Source organism: Clytia hemisphaerica, unplaced genomic scaffold (assembly GCF_902728285.1).
Source record: "Clytia hemisphaerica strain Z4C2 unplaced genomic scaffold, Clytia hemisphaerica genome assembly, whole genome shotgun sequence".
In the NCBI taxonomy this organism is placed as follows: Eukaryota; Metazoa; Cnidaria; class Hydrozoa; order Leptothecata; family Clytiidae; genus Clytia; species Clytia hemisphaerica.
Genome location: NW_027103378.1, coordinates 3975 through 29452, shown reverse-complemented (window position 1 = coordinate 29452; position 25478 = coordinate 3975). Strand labels below are relative to the sequence as shown.

Genomic DNA, 25478 nt, shown 5'->3' with positions numbered 1-25478 from the left:
AAAAGCCCACTGAGATAGATTTTTTGAGGCTATAAACTAGACCTACTAAAGGAAGCCTTGCTGAAAGTTTCAAAAAAATTTGGTGTTGCCTTTTAAAAAGATACGCCATCTTGAATTTTGCTCCAGGTCTGCCAAAATAGCAATTTTTTCGGCCATTTTTTACGGTTACACAAAGATGGAAATCCTGAAAATGTTATTTTTGTGGCCAAAACCCACCAGTAAACCACTCCAGGTCAAAAGTTTGCTTCAAAAAAGTCCCAAGGACCATCAGCAGCCAGCTAAAAGTGCTTCCAAACCCAGATTACACAAAGTTTGAAGCCCTCTACAGGAGGTGCTAGAGATTTTCGGGGAAAATTTTGGAAACTCAATTTGATTTTTTCTGATTCCCTACAAAAAGTTCTTGAAATCCACTGTAAATTAGCTTTCTAATGTACTTGAATAAAAATTCATTGGCTTTCAAAATCTGCTCCCCACAAGAGTTCATGATTTTTAGGGGTCAATTTTCGCTTAGTAGCCTATCTTTGAGACATTATATCTGCAAAACTACTTGAGATATCAAGGTGAGATTTTCAGACTCTTATTTTCTTGTGTGATAGATCATTTGGTCAAAATTTCATCAAAATCTAAGAGGGTGAGGTATCAGACTTTCTTTATTCTGAAGATTTTAAAAAAAATGGCTCTTAACCCAAATGTTTACTCAAAAGTCCAAAACTCTTAAATTGATTATTTCTCATGTTTGTAAAAATGTCAAGTCTAAAAAAGTAAGAATACGTTAAGAATATTTCACCCTCAATTTTGGCACTTTCTTAAGAATACTTGACCATCATCCAAAGTACACTATTCTTATAAAAAAAGCGTGTATTGGTTTACGATGCATTGTTTAGTAAAGGGACAAGAAAAGTTGTTCGAATCAAGGAGGCATTTGAGTTCTGGAGATTTAACTGTACAAGATATTCATTCAGTTAATCACAATTTGATCTTCTGATGCAAATGAAACTGTGGATATATAATAATTGTAAATTCAGGAGTTGCCATAAAGCCATTATGGTAATAACCGGGAGGGCACATTGCTATACATTGTATAATAATTGTATAAAGTTAAAAGGATATTATATGAGATAATTATCTACAAAAGAAATATCGTAAGAACACCTAAGGTAAAATTTTGATGCTCTCACTACCTCTTGGTCAAATGGTATAATTGGAAAAGATTTTCTAAATAAATTTACCTTTTTAAATATTTTTGGCACTTTGAGCTTCCTTTTGTTTTTAATCTGTTTTCCATATTTTTAGGGCAACATTGAGGTTTTTATAGGGTTATTTATACCCCTTTTCGACCACTTAAAGGTATTATTTTTACATAAGTGTAGTGAACCCGTTTCATATCAGACACATATCTCCCTATTGTTATAATGCGCTGAATAAACAAAAAATTGTTTTTCTTTTCCTCTTTCTGACCAATCTTGCTCCACATCCACGTCAATCCAATATAAACAAGCAACATGCTGAATGGACCTACCTAATGATTAACATCAGATGAAAATAAGAAAAAAGTGACAATAATTGTACAAAAATTCAGAATGGAAAAATAAAGCTTGCGTGTTGAATAATGTAAAATAGTTAAAAAGGAATGTCCCCAAATACGAAAATCACTTAAACCGTTCCTGAACGTCTGAAGACCCAAAAAACCTTTTAAGCTGTTTTTGGCCCAAATTTGCTCAAAAAAAATTTTCCTTAAAAATCTGGCTCCGTCCCATTTTGGGCATTGTCATTTTGCATCATTGTGCAAAAAATCAGAAAAAAATGATGAGTCAACATTGAGAAAAGCTATATTTTCTTATTTGGTTAAAGGGAATTTCCCCAAAATACGAAAATCCGTCTTTTAAGGCGAATAAGAATTTTCCAGGAAAAAACACTTCAGCCATTCTTTAGAGAATCTTGCCCTCCATCTTTGTACAAAAAATCAGAAAAAAGTAATGACAGAATTTTGCACAAAGTCCAAAAAACCCTATTTTTAGGCAGTTTTTTGCCCAAATTTGCCCAAATATATTTTTTTTTAGAAAATCGGGCTCCGACACATTTTAGGCATTGCCATTTTGCATCATTGTGCAAAAAATTAGAAAAAAATAACAAGTGAACATTGAGAAAAGCTATATTTTCTTATTTGGTTAAAGGGAATTTCCCCCAAAATACGAAAATCCGTTTTTTAAGGCGAATAAGAATTTTCCGGGAAAAACCACTTCAGCCATTCTTTAGAGAATCTTGCCCTCCATCTTTGTACAAAAAATCAGAAAAAAGTAATGACAGGATTTTGCACAAAGTCCAAAAAACCCTATTTTTAGGTAGTTTTTGGCCCAAATTTGCCCAAATAAATTTTTTCTCAAAAATCGGGCTCCGTCACGTTCTGGGCATTGCCATTTTGCATCATTGTGCAAAAAATCAGAAAAAACTAATGAGCCAATCCTGAGAAAAGCTGGTAACAGACGGACGGACGGACGGACGGACGGACATGGGTTAATTTATAGGACCTCCACCGGGGCACCCGGAGGTAGGTCCAAAAAGCTTGTAGATTAAAATTGATGAGTAAGCAAACAATATCACTCTTATTTAAAAACAAAACCTTTTTTATCTTAATTTGCTTAAAATTTGGCTATCCAAGGTGATTTTACCGATAAATAATATTGAAATGAAAATCTACAATGAACTCTCGCTAATTCTCATTTTTATTATTCGAATTTTCATTTCCTGCCAAGGAAAATCCTCCTAGAATACATTTTTGTAATAAGGATCTCTGTGATTCGATAAAACTAGACTTTCAGTTCGAATTAGCGAGAGTTAAATATAATAAAAACTAAACTGGAAATTAAAATAATGATACTACTATATTCATCCTCCCATGAGAAAAACAAAGTTCATTCTTAAGGTCATCCTGATTTTCTGGTCCGGCAAAAATGCAAGGTCAAAGTTCACAGTGCATTTCCGATGGAAAGTGATAATATATGAAATATTTGTCACTAGAATAACTATTGTTTCTCTCTGAAACAGTTCCTTCGACGAGTGGAGTTAGAATGAAACATGTTCTTTAAAATGTTCGAATCAATCTGTCTCATCGTTTTTTTAACGTATCCCTTGTCGAGGAATTTTGTACGAATCGATTAACAGTCGATACACCATCCACAAATTTCGTTTTGAACAATACATTCGCATTATTGAACATACCGTCTTTGAGCGATACCACAATGAATTGAGAATGGCGAAAGTGCTGACGCAGCATTTGCCCGATATTTTGGGTGTGTGATAAATCAAGGGCGGCGTCCACCTCGTCCAGGATGTAGATTGGGGCAGGTTTGAATAAAAGCATGGATAGAATGAGGGATAAGGCAACAAGAGATCTGAAATGAATGAATATATGGTTTCAGGACAATGCGCCACAGACCGACTACCTTAACGGCCTTTTACACAGCTCTACTGTATTCTCATAGTCCTTATAAAACTCTACACTGGTCTGGAAGCTTTATTGTTTTAACTTTTTGTTCGATTTTTCCTTTGTTATTATCAAAGGATGAAAATCGATTTGCTCAGTTTTTTATCACGTCACCAAGTACTCCTCTTAGGATTGGTTTAAGATTTAATCACATGATCACAAAGTGAGCAAAACAAACTAATTTCTCAACGCAAGCTCAAGTAAGAAACAATGGAAAGAAACAGGATTTTTTATACGGACTTTGGTATTCCCATGAGCATATAAACGACTGGACATCTATCTTTTATTGTCTCTTTGAAGCGAGCTTCGTTGCCGCCTGTATTTCAAAATTGGTATGAAAAATCCGACAATATTCCGTCATAATTTTATTTCTTTGAATTATTTAGGTAAAAAGTTTGATAGAGCTTGAACATTACTCCTAATGTACAAAAAAAATATTTTCAAATTTTTTCACAAGTTTGCAATATATTTTATCAACATTTTCAACACTTTTGTCACTCCAATAATTTTTTTAATGACTTGAAAAAAAATAGCTTGCCAAAGTTGAGAGCCTGTGTCATAAGAATATCGAAATTAGAATGTGACACTCTCTAAAATTATTAGAAACTTTTAAGTCAAAATTTAGAAATATTAGTCGGAGTTTTGACAAGCTGACAATGATTTTGCCTCTGTTATCTTTGTTATGATATAGATAAAAGACTTGAGAAGAGTAGAACAACAGAGACTTTTGTCGAAGTTTTGACGTTGTTAGCAAGGTATTCCCAAGTGGTATATCATCAAAATCTATTGTTTCATTTTATGCTTTTAACGAGGCGGCAACGAAGCTAGCAGCCCTTTCTACAAAAAGACAAAGGAGATGGATGTCCAGTCGTTTACATGTTTACGGTATTCCTAAACTTTTAAAGTTATAAATAGAGTTGAGAAAAAACGGTCAAAACGTCATTTTTTGGGGAGTGAAACTACAAAACTTTTGCGCTTTTTACGCTATTAGTTTTTTATCAGCCTATTACAGATACACAAATCAGTATAGTATAATTTGAGGGCGCAATAAAGAATTAATGAACTTAAAAAGACACAACAAAAATAAAAATGCCAGAGTCTCCATAACTCGAACTTGCACGGAGAACACAAATTTGTTCGAGTTAAAGAAATTTCGAGTAATGGAGTAAGGTTTATAAGGCATTGCTATTAGTTAATGCTAAAGGTTTGGTTTTAATGACCATACAACTTGTTCGCGTTAAGGAGACATTCCAGTTATAGAGGTTCCAGTTAAAGAGACTATACTATATGAAGAAGAATGAAATCAAGGAAACTTACCGTTGTCCACCACTGAGTTCTGTTAAACTTTCTTTCCACACAGAACCGAAAGCAACTTTCACCTCTAAACCGTCCAGAACTGTCATTCCTTCAGGTGGTGCAAGCTTCGCATCGGATCCCGGCAATAACGTGGAGAAAATACTACCAAAATCCTTTAGTCGAGAAAAATAACAGAACAAAAAATTGGTTTGTTGCTTGTGTGTCTTCATTGGTATTGTGGAAACCACAAAAACGTTTCGCAGTTGCCTTTGTAACAGAACCAACACTAAAGAATGTTCGTTTTTGATCGATTTCTGAGGCCCACTGAGTTCACTTACTACCTTAAGAACACTTAGTATTTTCCATGTGCGAAATCCTTTTGGAATCGGAAGGTGAAGGTTGTGGGTTGGGTTCTATGTACTGAAGATCCATTTTATGATATTAAGAGCACTCTCGAAGAATTATTAAAGTCCATTCGTTTGAAGTGTGTATTCTGTTTTGCTTTCATGTCGAAACTACTCTTAAGCAAATCATTATAAATACGATGACATGGTTTCCATATTGTAGCATAAATGAGTGCTCACTAGAAGCGAATGGACTTTAAACGTACGTCGATGTAGTAATTTAGACTAAATTCTCTCTTAATATAATCTGAAGCAGAGACAAAAAGACAATAAAGTTTGATAGAAATCAAAATTAGGTAGCAGTTTTGTGCTCTTTAAAAAGATTTTCAATCTTCATTTTCAGATCTTTTTTGAGTTTCTTTCTTTTTGATAATACTCCCGTTTATCATTTTAACAAGCACAAAACCTTATTCAAATTCTATCAAAAGTTACAGCCTTTTTTGCTTCCACTGCAGATTATATTGAGACATACTTTAGAACACAGAATTTGACGTTGAAAAGGAATAGTCAGCTAGCTAGGCTTTTCGACCTTAAAGTAAAATCTGAAGAATTCCAAAATGTTATATTTCTTCGTTATCCCCGATTAAGAAAACGATTGTCAAACAATCAAGCTAGCGCACCTTGTTCACTTTGGCCGAAGCAATTTTGAGTGCTTCATTTTTCTTTTGGTCCAGGTCTTTGATGACTTCTTCGATCTTCTTTTTGTCATTTTCCACGATCTTCTTCTTTTTCATCAAGTCATTGTACTATAGAAAGAAAGAAATTCAGTAGGATAATATATAACAGATATCTTATATAACACACTAGATAGAGCTTTTCCTTCCCTATTTGAAGAAAAATAATGCGACATCTTGAGTGGAAATCCACATGGAAAATCTCTGTACAACTTCAAAGGAAACTTATTTTGCTTTAATTGTACTGAACACTGTTTTAGTGCAATTTCAATTCGGACATCAAATAAAATGCATTTCGCTAATCTACACTGGAGAATTTGGTGAGATTTGGTTGAAGATAGTTCCAAACTGGATTTTGTCAAATTGGTTTATTGTAAATCTCTAGCCTTAAGTTATGCAGGCAAATAAATCATCTTTAATTTTATTTAAACCAATTCATGATATATGCGCCACTGCAATGACTTCACTAAATTATGCAACTTTCCTGTTTTTGTTCCACCCAATACGTCACTTTTTCTATTGTTTAAGTGATGTATTCATGATATGCAACCCAACAGCTGATTGGTTGTAAGTGACGTAAAATCAATTAATACGTCACTTGCAACCAATCAGCTGTTGGGTCCTCGGAGGACATTGCAATGGTGCATATCATGGATTGGGTGGAAAGTTCTCGGAAGACTCTCCAGTGGTGCATATCATGAATTACCTTTTCCTCAGCTTTGCCTAACATGTTCATAGCTCTCATATTGACACTCTTGCCCAACTTTTCTTTGGTCTCGTTCAAGCGTGTCAGTTGCTTAGCAGCATCTTTAGGGTCGTTAGCTTGGAAATCGTACGCTGTGTTCTCCTGACCAAAATATTGTTTCTCGTTCGCGATCCAATCATATTTCTCAAGCATATATTCCACCTGGAACGAAGATAGTCAAGGGTTTTGATTAGTAGAGAGGCTCGGTTTACACTGTCTTTGTATACAATTTCATCTCCGTGTATACAGGCTTTCACTTTTACGAAAAATCAAAACAAATGAAATAGGAAGACAGAAATAGCCGATGTATGTAGATACCAATTTCGGGTGGAGAATTCTATTGGCTGTTTTGTGTGATTTTATTGTTTCGACAGATTTTGATCGAAAATTAACGAATCTCATTGGCCATCTTCATAAAAGTTTTTTGACATGAAATTCAAATCAATACCAACAAATTCAAATACGTTCGCTATTTCCAAGCCATTTAAGCATTACATCGTCACTATTTTCCAAACCTTTTGAGCAGCATCTTGTGCATCCTTGTTGACTTTCAGGATTTTGTGTTCCATTTCTTTCAGTTTTAATTGGTTGCTTGAAGTCTCTTTGACGAACGCGTTCTTCTCTTTACTCTTCTCATTAATTTTCTTAAATAATGCAAAGAACGATGGTAGATATTAGTCAAAACTCTAGTCTTTACTCGTTTCCAGGGCTTTTTAAGATTTTGTGACGTCATCAGGGCGGTCAAGCCAAGGTGAAATTTGAACCTGCACAAATATGGTCATATTATACCTCGTTGGATCGGAAATTTGATGTAGATTTCAAAAAAGATTTATCTCATAGGGTAAAAATCAAGTGAAAAAGAGTTATTGATGCAGAAAGTGACCAATATGACGTCATAGTTAATTTTTTCTTACAAAATCACAGAATGATTATTCGATGTTCTTGAATAGCTTAGACCTAGACGTTATACTTGGAAGTCAAGAGTGTTTATTTATGGTACGGCAATTTAGCTGATTAATCAAAGGGAAGGAATTTTCACTAAAAAGCCCCTTTCTTTTTATTTTGTTATCACTATCAGTATCATTCCTTCCATTTGGGCTTAAGATGTATACTTTATCATGACTTTCTCAGCCCGGGGGAGCATTCAAGGAAAACGACATACCGTAAGTGTGGCCCTTAAGGGTTCCTTTTCCAAGCTTTCTTTTCAAGTGCATTGTAAGGGTCGAAAAAATCGCTCTCTAATTCAAATTCAGACCCTTTTTTACCTTAAAATGGTAAAAAAAAATTCAAGAAATTGTCCCGCAAGGGTCGATGTGTCGCCCAAATTTACTTAAATCTGCCTAAATCTTCTCTGTACTGTAAGGGTCAGGATTCGAAGCCCTAATTTTGGGCCGCTCGTACAGTCGTTTTTTGAAACGAATGGCCCCTGGGACTATCAGGGTATTTACGGACCGGACCGGACCGGTCCTCTGACCTTAGAAACGCTAAATTTTTGCGAAAGTCACCCTTAGAGAGATTCTTTTGACACTCATGGCTTTCGTATCCTTAAAAGGACCAAAATGGGAGAAATCCCAACCGGGGGGGGGGGGGCAAATGGAGGGTATGGGTGCGTGCCTTGGACTTGCAAACTCCCATTAATGGTTGCAAAAATCACAAACTCAAAATTTAGCCCCACTATGGGTCGGGAAAATAGGAAAATTTCAACTTCTTGCCTAAAATGACGGTGGCACACCCCCGTCGCCTTGCCACCCTAGAACACCGCGGATGTGTTCTTATCTTCTAGGATACCACATGACACGATTCTAAAAGCCTGAATTGTTTTTGTTAAATAATGAGTTTCGGGGACAAATTTACTTTGGTCGGGTTAAAGTGCGATGACTGCTAGATTTTTGGTTCAGTATTTGTTTGACTTTGTCCGACAAATTTCGATTATTCGATTACGAAATTTGGTCTACAAACAACTTTTTGCCTGCATACACTTGTAAAACTGAATTTTTCCATGAACTTTTGCCGCGTTACTAACAAAGGACACGTCAATTTTAATTTGATTACCTTATCGGCCAAAACTTAGTCGGCCTTAATTATTAGTCGGCCCTAAAATTTTAGTCACCTCGTCAAAATTTAGTCACTTAGGGCCGTCCCTTTTTACATGTTCAGAATTATGCTATAAGGGTTGTCCTCCCCCTCAAAAGAAGGGTCGTAAAAACAGCTTAATCCAATTTCTTGACTCTTGAAAGCCTAATCGTAATAAGCTTCCCAAAATTTAAGAAAAGTCGGGTTTAGGGGCCCAACCTTTAAGTCGGAACTTTGAATTTTTTATAAGCACATGGTTGATTATAAAAGATGTGTCTCCTCTTTGGCGATTCATATTTCGTTTTATATGTTTTTTTGACTCGTTGTCGGACAAAATTGTTGTCGGAATACTGACGCATTCGTCAAATCAGACTACTGACGACCTCCCATCAGAATATATCAATACGAAAAAAGCTCAATCGATATTAGATAGCTATTCTTCTGCAGCTATGAGGGTTGACTTTGTTGCCCGCTTTGCTGTTTATAAAAAAAAAGTTCAAAGCTTGAGCTTACCATTTCGCATTCGAAAAGTTGTATGTATTTCTACACATTCGTATCTATTAAAACAAGCAACATGCTGAATCGACCTACCTAATGATTAACATCAGATGAAAATAAGAAAAAAGTGACAATAATTGTACACAAATTCAGAATGGAAAAATAAAGCTTGTGTGTTGAATAATGTAAAATGGTAAAAAGGAATTTCCCCAAATACGAAAATCACTTAAACCATTCAGGCCCAAAAAACCTTTTAAGCTGTTTTTGGCACAAATTTGCCCAAAAAAATTTTCCTTAAAAATCTGGCTCCGTCACATTTTGGGCATTGCCATTTTGCATCATTGTACAAAAAATCAGAAAAAAGTAATGACAGGATTCTGCACAAAGTCCAAAAAACCCTATTTATAGGTAGTTTTTGGCCCAAATTTGCCCAAATAAATTTTTTCTCAAAAATCGGGCTCCGTCACGTTTTGGGCATTGCCATTTTGCATCATTGTGCAAAAAATCAGAAAAAAATAATGAGTCAACTTTGAGAAAAGCTATATTTTCTTATTTGGTTAAAGGGAATTTCCCCAAAATACGAAAATCCGTTTTTTAAGGCGAATAAGAATTTTCCGGGGAAAACCACTTCAGCCATTCTTTAGAGAATCTTGCCCTCCATCTTTGTACAAAAAATCAGAAAAAAGTAATGACAGGATTTTGCACAAAGTCCAAAAAACCCTATTTTTAGGCAGTTTTTGGCCCAAATTTGCCCAAATATATTTTTTTTCGAAAATCGGGCTCCGACACATTTTAAGCATTGCCATTTTGCATCATTGTGCAAAAAGTCAGAAAAGAATAATGACTCAACATTGAGAAAAGCTGGTAACAGACGGACGGACGGACGGACGAACGAACGGACATGGGTTAATTTATAGAACCTCCACCGGGGTATCCGGAGGTAGGTCCAAAAAACGGGGGTTTGATAAATTGTAACTGTTTTTGAAAATGTTGTATTTATCATAATTTTTAAATCGTATTCTGATGAAATCCAATTCTTTTGATCAAGAATTAATATCAAAGCGCTTTTTGAGTTTTAAGTGCGTGTAATAAGTATCAAAGGTGTGTTTGTGTGATTTTTACCCCCGTCTAAGAATTCGAACGTTTTAATGTTTATATTCTATTACAAAAGCAAAGAGGGAAGACAACATGGCGTCAGAAAGTTCACTGACAACACTTTAGAGTATTTGGTGTAAAACTTTTATCTGTAACGTTGGATAAAGGTAGAATTTGAATGTCCAGTAAAGGGAAATGATTTAAGTAAAGTATGAAGAATAAAATGTGCATCAAATTAGATTCTTCGCAGCGAGGTTAACTAAACTTGAAATTTTTGAGGTCCAGCAACCTGACTATTTAGGACGTTTATCAAGTTTTTCAGATGAACGATGAGTTGCTTTTTTAGGTATCTTGGCTACTAATGAGCATGGATTAAATTGTTGTCATTGCTTTCTTATTTTAGGGTAAGTTAAGGTATTTTAAGGCTTTTTACCTAATTTATATTACTTTGAGGCTTGAATTACGTAAAATTCTGCAATTCCAGGCTTTCTCTGTAAACAAAGCAGATATCTACGGAATTTCAAAATTCATTGTCGTAGTATGATATGTTAAATGTGAGATACACTTTGTTAGAGTACTCCAGGCTCAGCTTGTTCTACTTTTTTTCGTTTTCTTTTTTAACTTTTTTTCTTAACCTTTTTTTCCTGAAGAAAAGATTACGTCATAAGAAAATATCGCGCGTTCAAAAAAAAGTTGAAGGAAGTTTTACTTTTTTTCATTCGTTACGTTTCGATCAATGGAATTGTTTCATTTTTCAACGGAACAACGACCTTACAAAAACGTCAAAAAGTTTTCGCTCATATCGCGCGAAAGTGGAGACTGCCCTTTATTCTTATAAAAAAGCATGTATGAATTTGAGTCTCCTGTATCATCATAGCAACATACCTCACTGCACAGTCTGAGTGTTTCTTTCTGTTGAGCGAGCGCTTGTTCTGCTTCTTTTGTTTCTGTCTTCTTCTCATTGGCCACGTCTGATAATCGTTCGCATTCTTCAGACATTTTGGTGATTGTTTCTTCAGCTGCTGTAAGCTAAAAACATACGCAAATTGAAAGTGATCTTTCTTGTACTTCTACTTGACCAGATCGGGTTTCCTTTAATAACGGAAGTGTGACCAGCTTCTTGGACCGCCAATTTGTTTCTATTCTGCTCTTATTATTATACTAATTATATGACTGATTTTATTTAGGTTGCGCGCTATTATCATATAACTGATTATACTCCAGATGCTTTCTTTACAAATCACAAAGCTAAACCGAAGATCTGGCTTCTCCTGGAATTATACCTTATTTGAAAGAAAATCAGTTTGTTAGAACAATGCTTATAAGTTACCTGTTCCTCTAGTCCATTAAGTTCAGCCCTCAAAGCTTCGATCTCCAAACTGGCTTCTTCTAGTTCCTAGAAATAATAAGATTTAAACCAATATTATAGAGATCTGTTATTGTGGAAATAAGTAGACAAAAATTCATTTTCATTTTGGTCTGTTTAGAAGTTTTTCAGGTTTTTGTTAAGTTACGTAATTTCCGTCATTACGGAAGCAAACGATAAAATCTGTAAGGACGATCCCTTTACGAAGCGAAGCTGGTCGTATTAAATTCGAGAAACTTCAGTATCTTTTGAAATTAAGCTAATTCTATATACATTTGAGAGCTTTGGCAAAAAAAAGAAGAAAAGAAAAAGCGACGCTTGATATATACAAGTCTTGGGTGCGTCTAAGACATCTATATAGTGAAAATTCATACTTGTATGTACTATGACCTAAGGGAACTTAGGAAGAAGGTTTATCAAAGAGAGATGCTACTCCCAAAGTTGATTCAAACATGCTCCGTGTAAAAAGAAGTTCTGACGATTTAATTTTCCCAACAATATTTTGGAAATGAGGCTCCTAATGCGCTTTTCAAGCATTTTCATTAGAATGTATTCATGATATGCATCACTGGAGAGTTTTCTGAGAACTTTTAAAATTTTCCACCCAATACGTCACTTAAACAATTGAAAAAGTGATTCTATTCGTGATATGCACCACTGGAGAGTTTTCTGAGAACTTTTGAAATTTTCCATCGAATACGTCAACGAATACGTCACTTAAACAATTGAAAAAGTGACGTATAGGGTGAAAAAAACAGGTTGTAAAAGTTGCATAATTTCGTCATTGCAGTGACGCATATCATGAATTCATGATATTCACCACGTGTTGTTTTATACGGAGCATCTGAAAAAGCCGAAGGGTTTGTTTCTTGTTATATTGTTTAAATAAAAAATTAGTAGCAACACCCGGTCTTTTTGGGGTGCTTACGTATAAAACATTACGCCATGAATATCATTCTAGGTCAATCGACAATTTCTTGCCTGTTGTTTTGTTTTGAATTCTTTCTTCGACGTTTCAGCTTTTTGCTTGGCTTTGGTGAGAGCTGTTTCTGCTGATTTTAACTCTTTCTCGCGGTGAGCCGATTTCTCCTGCGGATAAAACAGATAAAAATTCGATTCAAAATATTCCAAAAAGCAGAACAAGTATGTAAAAGCCAGACATGCAATTTGTATCTTTAGACCATAACGAGTTTAAGTAAATGAAACAAAAAAGTGCGGTGCTTTAAACGGATTCATTTTCGTTAGACGGAAAGATTATTTTCGCGAATCAGCGATTTCAAATATTTCGCCTTAATTTGGTAGCCAAAAGTTGGTTGAAAATGGCAATTTTGTCTTCAATTTGTCTTAAACTCGTGTCTTTAATGCTAAAAATCAGATTTTTAAAAAATATTGCGGAGATTCGATTTCGTTTCAGTGATCTCGCGAATTTAACCAGATTAAAATAACAGTCCGCCTCAAACAACTGAAACAATTTTAGAACTGAAAATTAACCACAAACCTTCATTTTCTGGTCAAGGTCTTTAGATTTCTTTGTAGCCGCAGCCATGGTCTCTTTGCCTTGCTGGATCGTCGTTTTTTGTTGTTCTTAAAAAAATTATAAGAGGGAAACTGACTATCTTAATATACTAAATGAGTTTATGAAAAATGTCTGTAACGCTAGCCCAGTAACATATTAAGGTTTCTAAAATTTGAACGCCGCGGCTGGAAAACCTATCCTCCTTCGATACAAAAAGTCTCGCGCTAAGTTTGACAAGCGTAGAAAACTCGGATTAGAGAAGACTCTACATTGCTATTTGTAAACGAAAAAAGTTCTGACGTCAATTTCATGAAAAAGTACTGTGACGTCACAAAGTTTCAAATAAAAAGGTGTGGCATTTTTGTTGCACGATTTCGAATTATTCTATATCAACACACGCAACAAAATCCAACATTGTTGTTTGATGATTAAACTTCGTCTAACATTATTTAAAAAGGTTTCAATGTTGGTTGCATTGCATATGCGTCGGTCTTAAGCTGTCCGCATGTGAAGCCAACAAACGGGAAAACCTTCAGTGCTCAATCGCAAAGCGCGCCCCTCCTTCACAACTAAGGCTTTTTCTTTCCTAGAAACAACCCTCTCACCAACTCAGACACCTTTGGGCGTCTGCAACGACGGGTACCCTCGATAATTTTGACAGGGTCACTATGGCATTTCATTGAACACAAACTTCCGTTATCTTAAAAAGACATATCATCGAGGCTTACAGACACAAAATCTTGACTAATGTAGAAAGTTTAGAAGTATAATTTTTATTATTGCATTCGGCATTTTAAGCCAAAACGATGTCAGTAATTAACCCACATTATAGTATTTTAAAGGCTTTTGATGTGCAAGCAAAACCGTTAACCGGCGTTTGCGACGACGGGAACCGTCTAGTCTTACTATACTAAACGAGTTTATGAAAAATGTCTGTAACGCTAGCCCAGTAATATATGTTAAGGTTTCTAAAATTTGAACGCCGCGGCTGGAAAACCTATCCACCTTCGATACAAAAAGTCTCTCGCTAAGTTTGACAAGCGTAGAAAACTCGGATTAGAGAAGACTCTACACTGCTATTTGTAAACGAAAAAAGTTCTGACGTCAATTTCATGAAAAAGTACTGCGACGTCACAAAGTTTCAAATAAAAAGGTGTGGCATTTTTGTTGCACGATTTCGAATTATTTTATATCAAAACACGCAACAAAATCCAACATTGTTGTTTCATGATTAAACTTCGTCTAACATTATTTAAAAAGGTTTCAATGTTGGTTGCATTGCATATGCACCGGTCTTAAGCTGTCCGCATGTGAAGCCAACAAACGGGCAAACCTTCAGTGCTCAATCGCAAAGCGCGATCCTCTCCTTCACAACTAAGGCTTTTTCTTTCCTAGAAGCAACCCTCTCAACACCTCAGACACCTTTGGGCGTCTGCAACGACGGGTACCCTCGATAATTTTGACAGGGTCACTATGGCATTTCATTGAACACAAACTTCCGTTATCTTAAAAAGACATATAATCGAGGCTTACAGACACAAAATTTTGACTAATGTAGAAAGTTTAGAAGTATAATTTTTATTATTGTATTCGGCATTTTAAGCCAAAACCATGTCAGGAATTAACCCACATTGTAGTATTTTAAAGGCTTTTGATGTGCAAGCAAAACTGTTAACCGGCGTTTGCGACGACGGGAACCGTCTAGTTTGTACTATTGTACATTTGTATGATGAGTGTACTGGACCCAACCCTGGGGTAATTAATTCTTGTTTTAAGAGCTCATCTCTCATATCGCGGCCTCAACAGCAAAAAAAAAAAAAAAAAAATGAGCGTGAAATGGGTACGACATCCGAGTCAGAGACACATAATAAAAGTTATTGAAACTGCTTCAAGTTTGATTAGAAACTGCTTTAATCAAGGTCGATTGCTAAACATTTAGTCCGGAAGATGTTCATAACAAAAGGTCCGTAGACGTTTAGAAAAATGCCCTACCCTACCCTCCCTATGGTTGAGCGACCTAAACTTGTGCACGTTTGCAAACCAAACATTCCCTCCAAATCAAGCGAAAACAAAATTGGATGGTGTCCAAAGTTTCTTTCTACTAGCGAATACCTCACCAAAACCAGGAAAACAAAAGTCTTTCAAGTGCTCTGACGCAAATTCGATTTTTTCCCTAGTGCAAGAGCTTCAAAAGATCAAATGTTTGGAGTCCGAAAATCGGGAATCGACGTTACTGCGTTGAAAAAAAAACCCGTGACTTTTCTTCCACTTTTTTTTCCCAGGATAGCGACTAAAAAGGGATGATCTGGGACAATAAGAAACGTACCAACGGAAGCCTTGTAAGCGTCGAGTTCTTCTACTTTCTGATGATGTGTAGATTGTTTCAATCGATCTTCGACTAATTCGATTTCACGTGTTTTCATGTCCAAGTCAGTACTCAACTTATTGTATCTGTAAAAATGCAATTGATGGAAAATAGAAAAATAAGAACACAAAACAAGCAAAACTTTCATAAGAACAAGATAAAACTTATTCCGAAAATTAATTTTGCCATGGATCTATATGGAGTCAGATCACAAACAACAAAATTTTCATGTTTGAAAAAAAGAGAGAAAAAACAACAACAAAAAAAACAAAAAACAAACGCATATTTTACTTCACAACTAACACATCGTGATAGTGTTACTGTAAATGTTGAACAAATTTGTAGAAAAGTCTCTAGAGGCTTTCAAACCCGAGTTCATTTTATCTTATTTTTGCTTAACCTGTCATATGGTCAAAGTTTTCTATTACTTTAAAGGGACATAACAGTACTTTCAAAATTTGTAAACAAACTGTATGCAGCGGATACAAAATCAAAACAAATGTCACATGTCAAAATAAAAAATCAAACCAAATATGGCTAATTTTGATTGTTCAATTGTTTTACAAGTTTGTTTTGGACACGTGATTTTAATTGTTCTCTTTAATGACACGTGGTTCGCGCAATGTTTACATTTTATTACTTTAATGTCCCTTTAAGCGTTCACACTTTTGCGAGGAAAATCTTTCGCGGCGTCGAGGAAAAATAATATGTTCTCTAAACTCTACCAAAGTAAAAAAAAGTAAACAACGAATCTATTTGTCTTAATAAGCGAGACGAGCGGCCGCACACATAGAGAGAAAAAACATAAAGCTAAACTAAGGAGGTGGCCGCACGCACCAAACTCTGTATTAATAAAAGAGAAGACAAAGCCTGACCTTTCAGCAACTGATTTGATCCCTTCTAGTTCTTTCTCGACATTTCGGAGTTCTTTCTCTTTGTTGGAAAGCTCAGTTCTGGCATCTTGTAATTCTTGAATACTTGCTAAGATGGATTGCTGCTGTCTCCGAGCACCTGGTGTTAGATAAGAAGGTAAAACATAGACCAACAAAGTTTAGGATAAACGCTTTTCGAATCAGAATTACCATTGAAATTATTTGAAATTTGAGGCATAATGGCATATTAGCACCAGGTGTCAAAAAGCCCACTAGTTCTACAGTTATACCGTCCTTAAAAGGATTAAGGTACAAGCAGGCTTGGTTTGTCCATATTGCTGAATAAATCTTACCTCCGGACAGTGTTCCAGATGGGTCGAACACATCGCCGTCAAGCGTGACTGTCCTGGTTTTGACGTTCGGGTCGAAAGCCACCTGTCAAGAAATGATTCAACTACTAAAAGTGTGAACTATTTTTTTACCAGGCGGAAACCAGGTCAGCGTAATTATACCACGTTCACACGCTACGGTTCCGTTCCGCTCCGAAACGAAATGAAGCCATTCCATTGGTTAAATTCAAGTTTTCCGTCACTTCTAATCAATAGAATGGCTTCATTTCGTTCCGGAGTGAAGCGGAACCGTTACGTGCGAACATGGTCTTAGACTATGTAGTTTCTTTGAGATAAAATATCAATTGGTTGCTTAATTCTCAAAGTACTTATTTGTCAAAAGTTTTGAGATATTTTGAGAAGCACGAGGCAAATTACATCTATTAACCCTTTGCAGCCCCGTCGGCTTTTGATGACACTGGTAATGAAAAGAAACCTCCTAAACTAAAACATTTCCCGCCGAAATTATATCATACGTGAGAGACATTTCCCCGAGTCTCTGAAGTGGAGTGAGAATTATTTTCAGCATCGAGATTACTTCCCCGCCTCAAGGGTATCTTACATCTTTCACAAAATCACTCCTGCGCTTGTGTTCTCGATACAGTCACCGGAAAAAAGAGTTTTTCATGTATTTTGTGTATCAGTTTCCTCAATGGCTGAACGTTGAGGTTTGATAGTTGTATTCACTGAATCTCGGACACAGTAACTCGACGCCGATCAAACAAAATCTTTCAAAATGGTACCCTTTTTTAACTACTAATCAATATGGTTTGAAATAATTTTAAACGTAAAAATTCTATTGAATTACAAATCGTTCCACATCGAGTAGTGCTACGACAAGGGTGCCACTTTTCTAAAAACTCCGATCAAAGATGGCCGACATACAGCTTAATCCAGGGTTTATAAAGGCAAGAGTGGGTGTATTTTACAGACCTTTTTAGCAGAATTGAGGTCAGCAGCAACAAAAGATGAACCGAAAACAAATTTCATGGCTCCTTCAATTTCTTTATCGTATCCAACAAGAGACAATGCAGTATCCACATTCGCTGCTCCAACCTGAAATTGTTGAACAAAGTTTTCTGTACCTAACTCGAGATATTAACCCTTGAAAACCGTGTTTTTCAGCCAGAAACAGCTATTTCGTCCAGTTTTTGCGCTTTTTGAAGCTCAATATCTCGAGTTAGGTACAAAAATCACCTATACTTGCAATATATCTCTAATCCTAATTTTTTGAGAGCTTTCCAAAAATACACAACAGGTCTCCGTTTTCTCGAGCTAAAATTTTCATTAATTTTTAACCCTATGATTTTTGCCTGAGACCGTCATATTTGTCCGAAAATCACACCAAAGTGTCCGAAAAAAAATTGGAAACATAGTAATTTCGTTTCCCCTACCCCTTAGCTTTCCAAAAATGTATAACAAGTGCTTCTAACAAAACAGTCGAGCGATTTTACAAAATGCCCTCTACTAATTTTAGTGCGAGAGAAAAACACATTATATCTTGGTGAAAGTGACGCAAAAGTACTGCTGTCATTTCAACGCCAAAGCCTTTATCCGTATATGAGATATTTTGTTTTCTTTTGAAACCTGAGAATGTTCTTAATATGTTCTTATTTTCATCATTTTATGAGTATCTTTCTCCATTTTCCTCAGAAATCAAGTGCTTTAGAGTCTGCAAAGCCTTTAAATGTTCTTAAATTGTTCTTAACATTTTGGCCATCGAAGCCTTATGTTCTTATATAGTTTTTTCTCATAAAAAAACGTGTAATTATCATATTCGAAAAGGAACTTACACAAGATTTCGCACTTTGTACTACAGTATCACTGATAGATCGGGCAGCGATCTTATTCAAAGGGATCAAAGTCACTTTTCTTTGTAGACGCCCATTTTGTAAGAGTTGTTTTCCAGTTCTATCGGTATCCACGACCACGTTGTAGATTCGTCCACCTGCCGTTACTTGCAGTGCGGTGGCATACTTGACATCTTTTATGTTGATCAGGTTGGCAACAAGACCTTTGACCTATGAGGAGATTACAAAGTAAGGATTTTTCACTTCCCAACGGATAGCCTAGTATTACACTGTAAGTGTATATGGAGCCTTAGTTAAGCTTACTCTGAACTCCACACGGGGCTGTGCTGGTTCCTGATGGCCCTTAAGCTGATTTGACCGTCCAATGCAAAGGATTGGATCCATTAATAAAGTTATTTCCCAACGAATAGCTGCTTAGTAAGTATTTCTGAGATACGACAGAGCAAGACGAACGAATTTTGCTTTCTAGTTCTAACAGGTGAGGCGAATAAAGTTACAAACCTTTCTTCGATCAAATCTTGGTTCTGGATCATGGTATTCGAACTGAAGTTGTGGAAACCTGAGAAGAGAAAAAAGGAAAAATCTCATCTTTTTTTTTTTTTTTAAACATTAAAATTATTTCCTTGATCTCCAAAGATATTGGTTCTTCTTACAAGAAAAGTGTTATATAATGTATATGCTGTGTGTATAAAATATATAAATAACTAACAACTCGAACAGATACGGGAAGAAGGACTCATCGGAAGGAATAAGGAAAACTAAGTGATGCTCGGAATCAGAATACTGAGATATGACGTTTGGAAGTTTGTTCGATTAGTAATAATTAGACTGGATAACGGCTTGTTCGCAAGATAGACGTCCTAGATAAATTATGGCAGACAGTAAGAAATAAATAAACTATTCTTAGATAAATAATATCTCATAAATATATTATGATTTTATATAGGCTGAGGACTAGGCATAGAAACAAGATTGTAAGAAGTATGAAAAAAAAAACAACTATTGTAGTTGATTCGATGAGGCGTTTGCGTTGAGGAATGTGATACGTCGCTAATAGAATTAATAATTGCTAAATATTAAAAAACCAAAAAAAAACAAAAAAAATATATATATAGAGAAGGATATAGCATACGCCTACTATCCTATCAGTCCCAGGTATTATTTTTGTCCTGCGACAACCTGCAGGATTTTACATTGAGGCCAAAACAAGGGGTCAGCTGAAAAGATGCAATATAAAACGACTAAAATATGGCCTGAACACCGGCCTGACTAACGTCAAAACTCGTATTATCTCCAAAAGAATACATCATAAATCTTAATCACCGTTGATACATGTTTGATATTTCGAACGAAATAACAGAGAAAGCACGAACCTTGCTTCGAGTGTCTCCACTATATTTTGAAGTCTTGATACTTCTTGGCTCAGCTTACGTCTGAAAAATATTGATAGAGGTTTTCATGTTCTGTTAAGTTACGCAATTTCTGCCATTATGAAAGCGCTTGATGGAAATGATGTTCAGACCATTGAGTTTAAAACCCGAAGGGCTAGAGATGAATCTTTTAATCGTTCTCAAGCAAGAGAAAGTGAAATCTTGAGATTTGCATCGCTTCTAGAATGACGGATTTAATCTAGCGCTTTCTAATATTTCACACAGCATATTATTTGAGATCTGGCGATGCATTATACTTTCAATCTGACGTTTGTGTGAAAACGCATGTAACGCGTTTTCGGTGGGGGATAAGTTACTTCATCCCCCCCATCCAAGTTTCTACTCTAAACCCTTTCGGGGCTTTGAAATCGATGACTCAATGGCTCAACCCAGAATTAGCATCAGGAAAGATACAGAAAAAGATTAAGAAAAATTAAATCATACTTCCTTGCAATGAGTTCATCCTCTTGTCCATCGCGATAATTCAGAGTCTTCAATTGATTCTACAATAGAAATAGCATTATGAAAGGAAATGTGAAATGGTATGTCGAGTCGGTAGGCCAGTTGGCGGACACGCAACTTTGAACTCAGAGAAACTGGATCCTTTCTCATATTATCTGTTTGGAAATAAACGAAAAACTTCAAATTTAGCCACAGAAGAAGTTTTATATCAGAAGAATTGTCTAAAGTTTTACAGTTTTCGAAAAATCTGCCCGGATACCGAGCCGTCCGCCAACCGACCTGATGACTTTATATAAAGATTAAAACTTTCTTTTTCACGGAAAAATATGGAACATAGACTTATGTTTTTTAAAAAGTTTCCAATTTTGAAATCAAACTAAACTTTCAGACGAACCTTGAAAGGCTGATATTGGAAAACGATTTGTGATCTATACCTTCTTCATTTCTCCCTTCTTATAAAACAAGTAAAAAGTGCAGTAAAAACAAATATTTCACCTCGATTTTGGTGAGATCCTTCTTCATAGCTTCAAACGCAACTTTATCTTTCTCGTATCCTTTTTCCGTGGACTTCAAATCGGCTTGTTTTTTCTTTAGCTCGCCTTCTTCGTGTTTTAGCCTAGTGAGGGTAATAAGGTATATATTACGATAATAGCGAGTTTATGTATCAGAGGATACCAAAGGCGACGGTGAGTGAAGTCGACGCAAAACAAAGTCGATTTATGTACCGCTCGCATTTGCTCACCTAATTAAACAGACGACGGTATTTTGGTGTTTTTTCGTCGTCGAGCAAAGTGGATGGCGATTTTCGCGACATGTCAACTTTGTTTTATATACCGCCGCCTTCGATTATCTCGCTCATAAAGAACCGACGGTGGGGTGAAACAAAACTTGTACCCTTGCTTTAAGTGCATATTCTTAAACAAAAGAAAAAACGGATTTCTCCCCAGTACGGCGAGCACAATATTTAAGAAAATCATATTGCTAATTCTGCTTTGTCATTATAAGGAGGCACACCTCATTTAATAATTGAAAAAAATATTTAAGAAGAGATTATCTGGTCTGGATCTCTGAAAGATGCAATGGAAGCACTTACTTGATCTGGGCTTGTTTAATTTCGGTATCAGCTTTACTGATTGCATTCTTACATTCTGATAAATAAAGAAAAAATAAATGGAAATGCAATAGACTAATTTCCATTGAGACTGATTCAATTGAGTCCCGAGTTATTTTTGACTGGAATTCAGAGTAACAATCACTGTCGAATATTGAGATATTTGGGTATTTTCTCTTTTCAGAATTCGGGGCTCGGACGAGAAAGGCGATTCCTGAATTTCCACTTTTCATCTGATTCCAGTGGTATTTCTACATGGGAGGTGTTAAGTGGTTTCCAGTCTTTATTGGGCTGTTCCATAAAATTTCCATACAGGGTGGTGGGCGAACGTTTTCAAGGCAAAGAAATATTTTTAGAAATGTGAGGGTGGACGAACTAAAATCGGTCTTTTGCCCCCTGGAAATTTAAAATACTTTTACAACCCCCTGGAAATTCTTCTCTGATTACCCCCTGGAATTGTTCGTCCACCCCCCTGTTTGGATATAAAATGGAATGGCCCATTCTAAGCCTTAATGGAAGATTTTGAGCTTTGGAATCCTGAAATCCCAAGGTCCTTAGTCCTTAGTCTAATGTAAAAACTCAGAGTAAAAACTCCAATTCCCAAAGTAAATTAAAACAACAAAAGATTTTACAGGGAATGTCCCTTTTTCTGAAATATTATGACTTTGATTGTATCTCGAATTGAGTTTGACAGGAGAAAGCATCTACAATCTTCAATGTTAGAACGAATCAGCTTTCCTCTTTTTAAGCGAATTTTTATTCAAAGGCTTCTTGTTGGGAAAGAAATCTACATTATGAAATTCAATTGGACGAATACATTTGACGCTCTCTAATTCAGAAGTTCTATATTTGATGGAACATCATCATTCGATAATATTGAAAGCCATCGCCAACAAGAAAATCTCACAAACGACGCTCCACCATTTGATACACTTTCTCGTTCGATGAAAATCAAATCCCTGTTGAAAATTGAATTAAAGAGCGTAAACTGTATGTTGCAAAACAGAGTTTTCAAGACAGTTTTTACCCATCAATTGATCAGCAAGTGTTTTGTCTTCACCATCATCGTTGGAGGAGAGACCAGCAGACACTGCATGGTAATGATCCTGAGCCTTTGTTACTGCTTGCGCATCTGCAGTGTTGCGTTCCTCGAAACTGGAAATTTGGTGCTCCAATTTCTCGATCAGTTTCTCCTTTGATTGTAGTTGGCTTGTGCTCTGATGTGTGAAAGATAAAAATCAAAATATCGAATTCAACATCCATAATGTCATTTTTTTACAAGGAATTTTGAAAATATATTTTCTTTCTGAGGTTCCATCTATGGATTTCCAGATCTCGTTGAAGTGTTATTCCAAAGGATTTGAAAAACAAATGAAATTGGACGTTCCCGCACGTTCATAACGCTACATGACCAGGTCGTTCCAAGCTATAAACAAAAAGCTCGTACCCAAAAATTTTAAAAATGTCAAAAAATGAAGATCTTCAAATCTCTCTAAAACCTATTTTTATGGGAAGCTATGGTATTTTGTAGCAAAAAGCAAAAAAAAATAGAGCTTAACCTCGCTTTAGAAATTTTTTATCGCATTTTTTAGGTTTTTGTAAAATTGCAGGCCAAAATAGGAGAAAAAATCATCAAGTTTTGCATTTTCTTCTCATTGACTTCATTTTTAACCCCTACTTTTAACCATTTTTGAAATCTACATAAAATTTCTGACAATTTGATATATAACATGCATATGTTCCCGAAAAATCAACATAGGCTAAATCTGGGCCTGCTGCTACGGTACTGAAAAAACTGCTTTGGAATGATGTCCTTATTACAAGGTTTTTTTTTTCAGGTATAGATTCAAAAAACTAACCAAAAGGCCTCTTTTGCAAGCTGAGTCAACTTTATATAGGACTTCGACTGGTTAATCTATGATTTGAGGCTTCCAAATCCATTTTTTCACTGACTAGGACTAGGTCAGAGTTTTTGTCACGTCGTGACGGAAAACTTTCAATAGCCTGTAAAAATCTATGAGAGTGGAATCAGGTCTTAATTTTCTCCATGAAACATCAACCATATAGTGTTAACCAGAAACCTAAAATAGAAATGTAAAAATCAACCCACAAGATTTTCTGTAGCCCTTTTTAGTTTTTGTCACGCCGTGACGGAAAATTTAGGCCTATGTCAAAATTCCCCTATCTTTTCGTCAATTGTACTTGAATTGAGATTTCTTTACTTGAAAATTCTTCAAATAGGTAGAGTATATCAGAATATGCAAAAAATGGAGTCAAAAATGCAGAATTACAATGAACTAGAGGTCCTGCAAGGTGGATTTTCTCATTTTTGATCAAAATGTTTCGTAGACTAATTTTGGAAAAACCCGGTTTTTTTTTAGGATTTAGCTCATGTTTTAACTTTCTAAGTTTATTTTTCACATTCTAGTATGTATTTCTGACAACTTTACATTAAAATTATAATATTTCTTACAAATTCAGGAAAATAATTACATATTTATCATTTATGATTTTTAGCGTTTCATCACTTTTCTGGCCAAAAATGGGTCATTTTTAGGCCGAAATCCAAAAAAAACGGAATATTAACTTGAAAATTACCCTATCATGTTATTGGAACGTTCCATTATAATTTGTATACATTGTATATAAGCGAGTTCATGTATTTGTATTTTTAGGACGGCAAAGTAACTGAAGCGATTTGGAAAAACCCGCAGTTTTGACCCGCAAAATCGAGGACGGTAAAAGTGCTGATTTACCGTCGTTCTCAGTCAGTCAGGATCTAGTCAAATTAGAACCTTACCGTCTCCGTCGCAGAAAAACACACATCCATAAACTCGGTATAAAGTAGCCGGGATCGGGTGTGAGAGGGGGGCTGGGCGGTTTAAAACTAATAACGGTGAGTTTATCTTAGGAAACGACTCTTTATAATAATTTTTAAGATCCCTTCAGTTCCACCAGGGAATGCTTACATCGGTGTTGTTCTTCTGAAGTTGTCTCAGTTTTTTCTTTTCGGCGTTCAATGATTCGTTGGCGTGTTTGACATCTGACGTGGCTTTCACTTCAATCTAAAGAGTAAACCATGTTGACCTTTATAACTGTTCATAAACACATGACTAAGCTATCAACCATCTTTGGTAAAGATGTAAAAAAGCCATAGGCTGTAGTGTTAGAAATAAAGTTGACGCTACATCATCAGAAGAAATCAAGAATAAAAGTAAATCAAAGGCTCTTGATACATCACTGCCATTGAGTAATGCTACAATTAAAATACAATTGGGATTGTAAAGGTTATGTCCGTGCCTATAATGAATAATGAATTGGCACGGACCAATGCGGCTAATATATCATAACGCAGCTCCATTGAAGATAGACGATGCCATTTTCAGAATCTAAACTTTCAACAAATCAATTAGAAACACACAGCGGTACAAGTAAGTATAACTAACTTACTTTTGAAAGCTCGTCAACACGTTTTTCAAGCTCTTTCAATACATTCCCCGATTCCTAGAAAAGAAATACAAATTAAAGAAACTTTATAAAATAAACTTGCAAATATGAGCTTAGTCCCCGGTAGAAGTAAACAAACGAATCGGAACAATTCAGTATCAAATACTTTGAGTTACGGAGGGCTTGAGTTGAAACTCCTCGATGGGATATGAAGCCAACTTATCCCACAACTGAAACGCATGACCCACATGTTTTTCAAATTAAATATCGCTAGATTTCGTAGAAAATGTCACGTGAAAAAAAAGAAGCCTCTAGATTCAATTCGTCATTTTAAAAGCCACACAAAGATTAAAGCTTCAATTTCTCTTGTTTAAGCTGGAGATTCCTCTCTAACGTTTTAACAAACTCAATGATCAAACACGTATTTGAATCAAAACAAC

General features: G+C 35.7%; 1 protein-coding gene across 1 annotated transcript; it reads right to left on the bottom strand.

Annotated features, from left to right (window-relative positions):
* Window positions 1–927: 927 nt before the first annotated feature.
* LOC136824747 (structural maintenance of chromosomes protein 2-like) lies at window positions 928–25095 on the bottom strand (the record flags this gene model as incomplete). Its single annotated transcript, XM_067080721.1, is given in 22 exon segments — window positions 928–3392; window positions 4802–4953; window positions 5805–5930; window positions 6565–6765; window positions 7119–7247; window positions 11155–11298; window positions 11600–11665; window positions 12617–12724; window positions 13134–13219; window positions 15478–15602; window positions 16392–16527; window positions 16742–16823; window positions 17711–17833; window positions 18571–18798; window positions 19090–19147; window positions 19962–20021; window positions 20463–20521; window positions 20976–21096; window positions 21574–21628; window positions 22619–22808; window positions 24561–24656; window positions 25042–25095. Coding segments are annotated over 22 exon segments (2685 nt in total), but the record flags the coding sequence as incomplete, so codon positions are not given.
* Window positions 25096–25478: the final 383 nt, after the last annotated feature.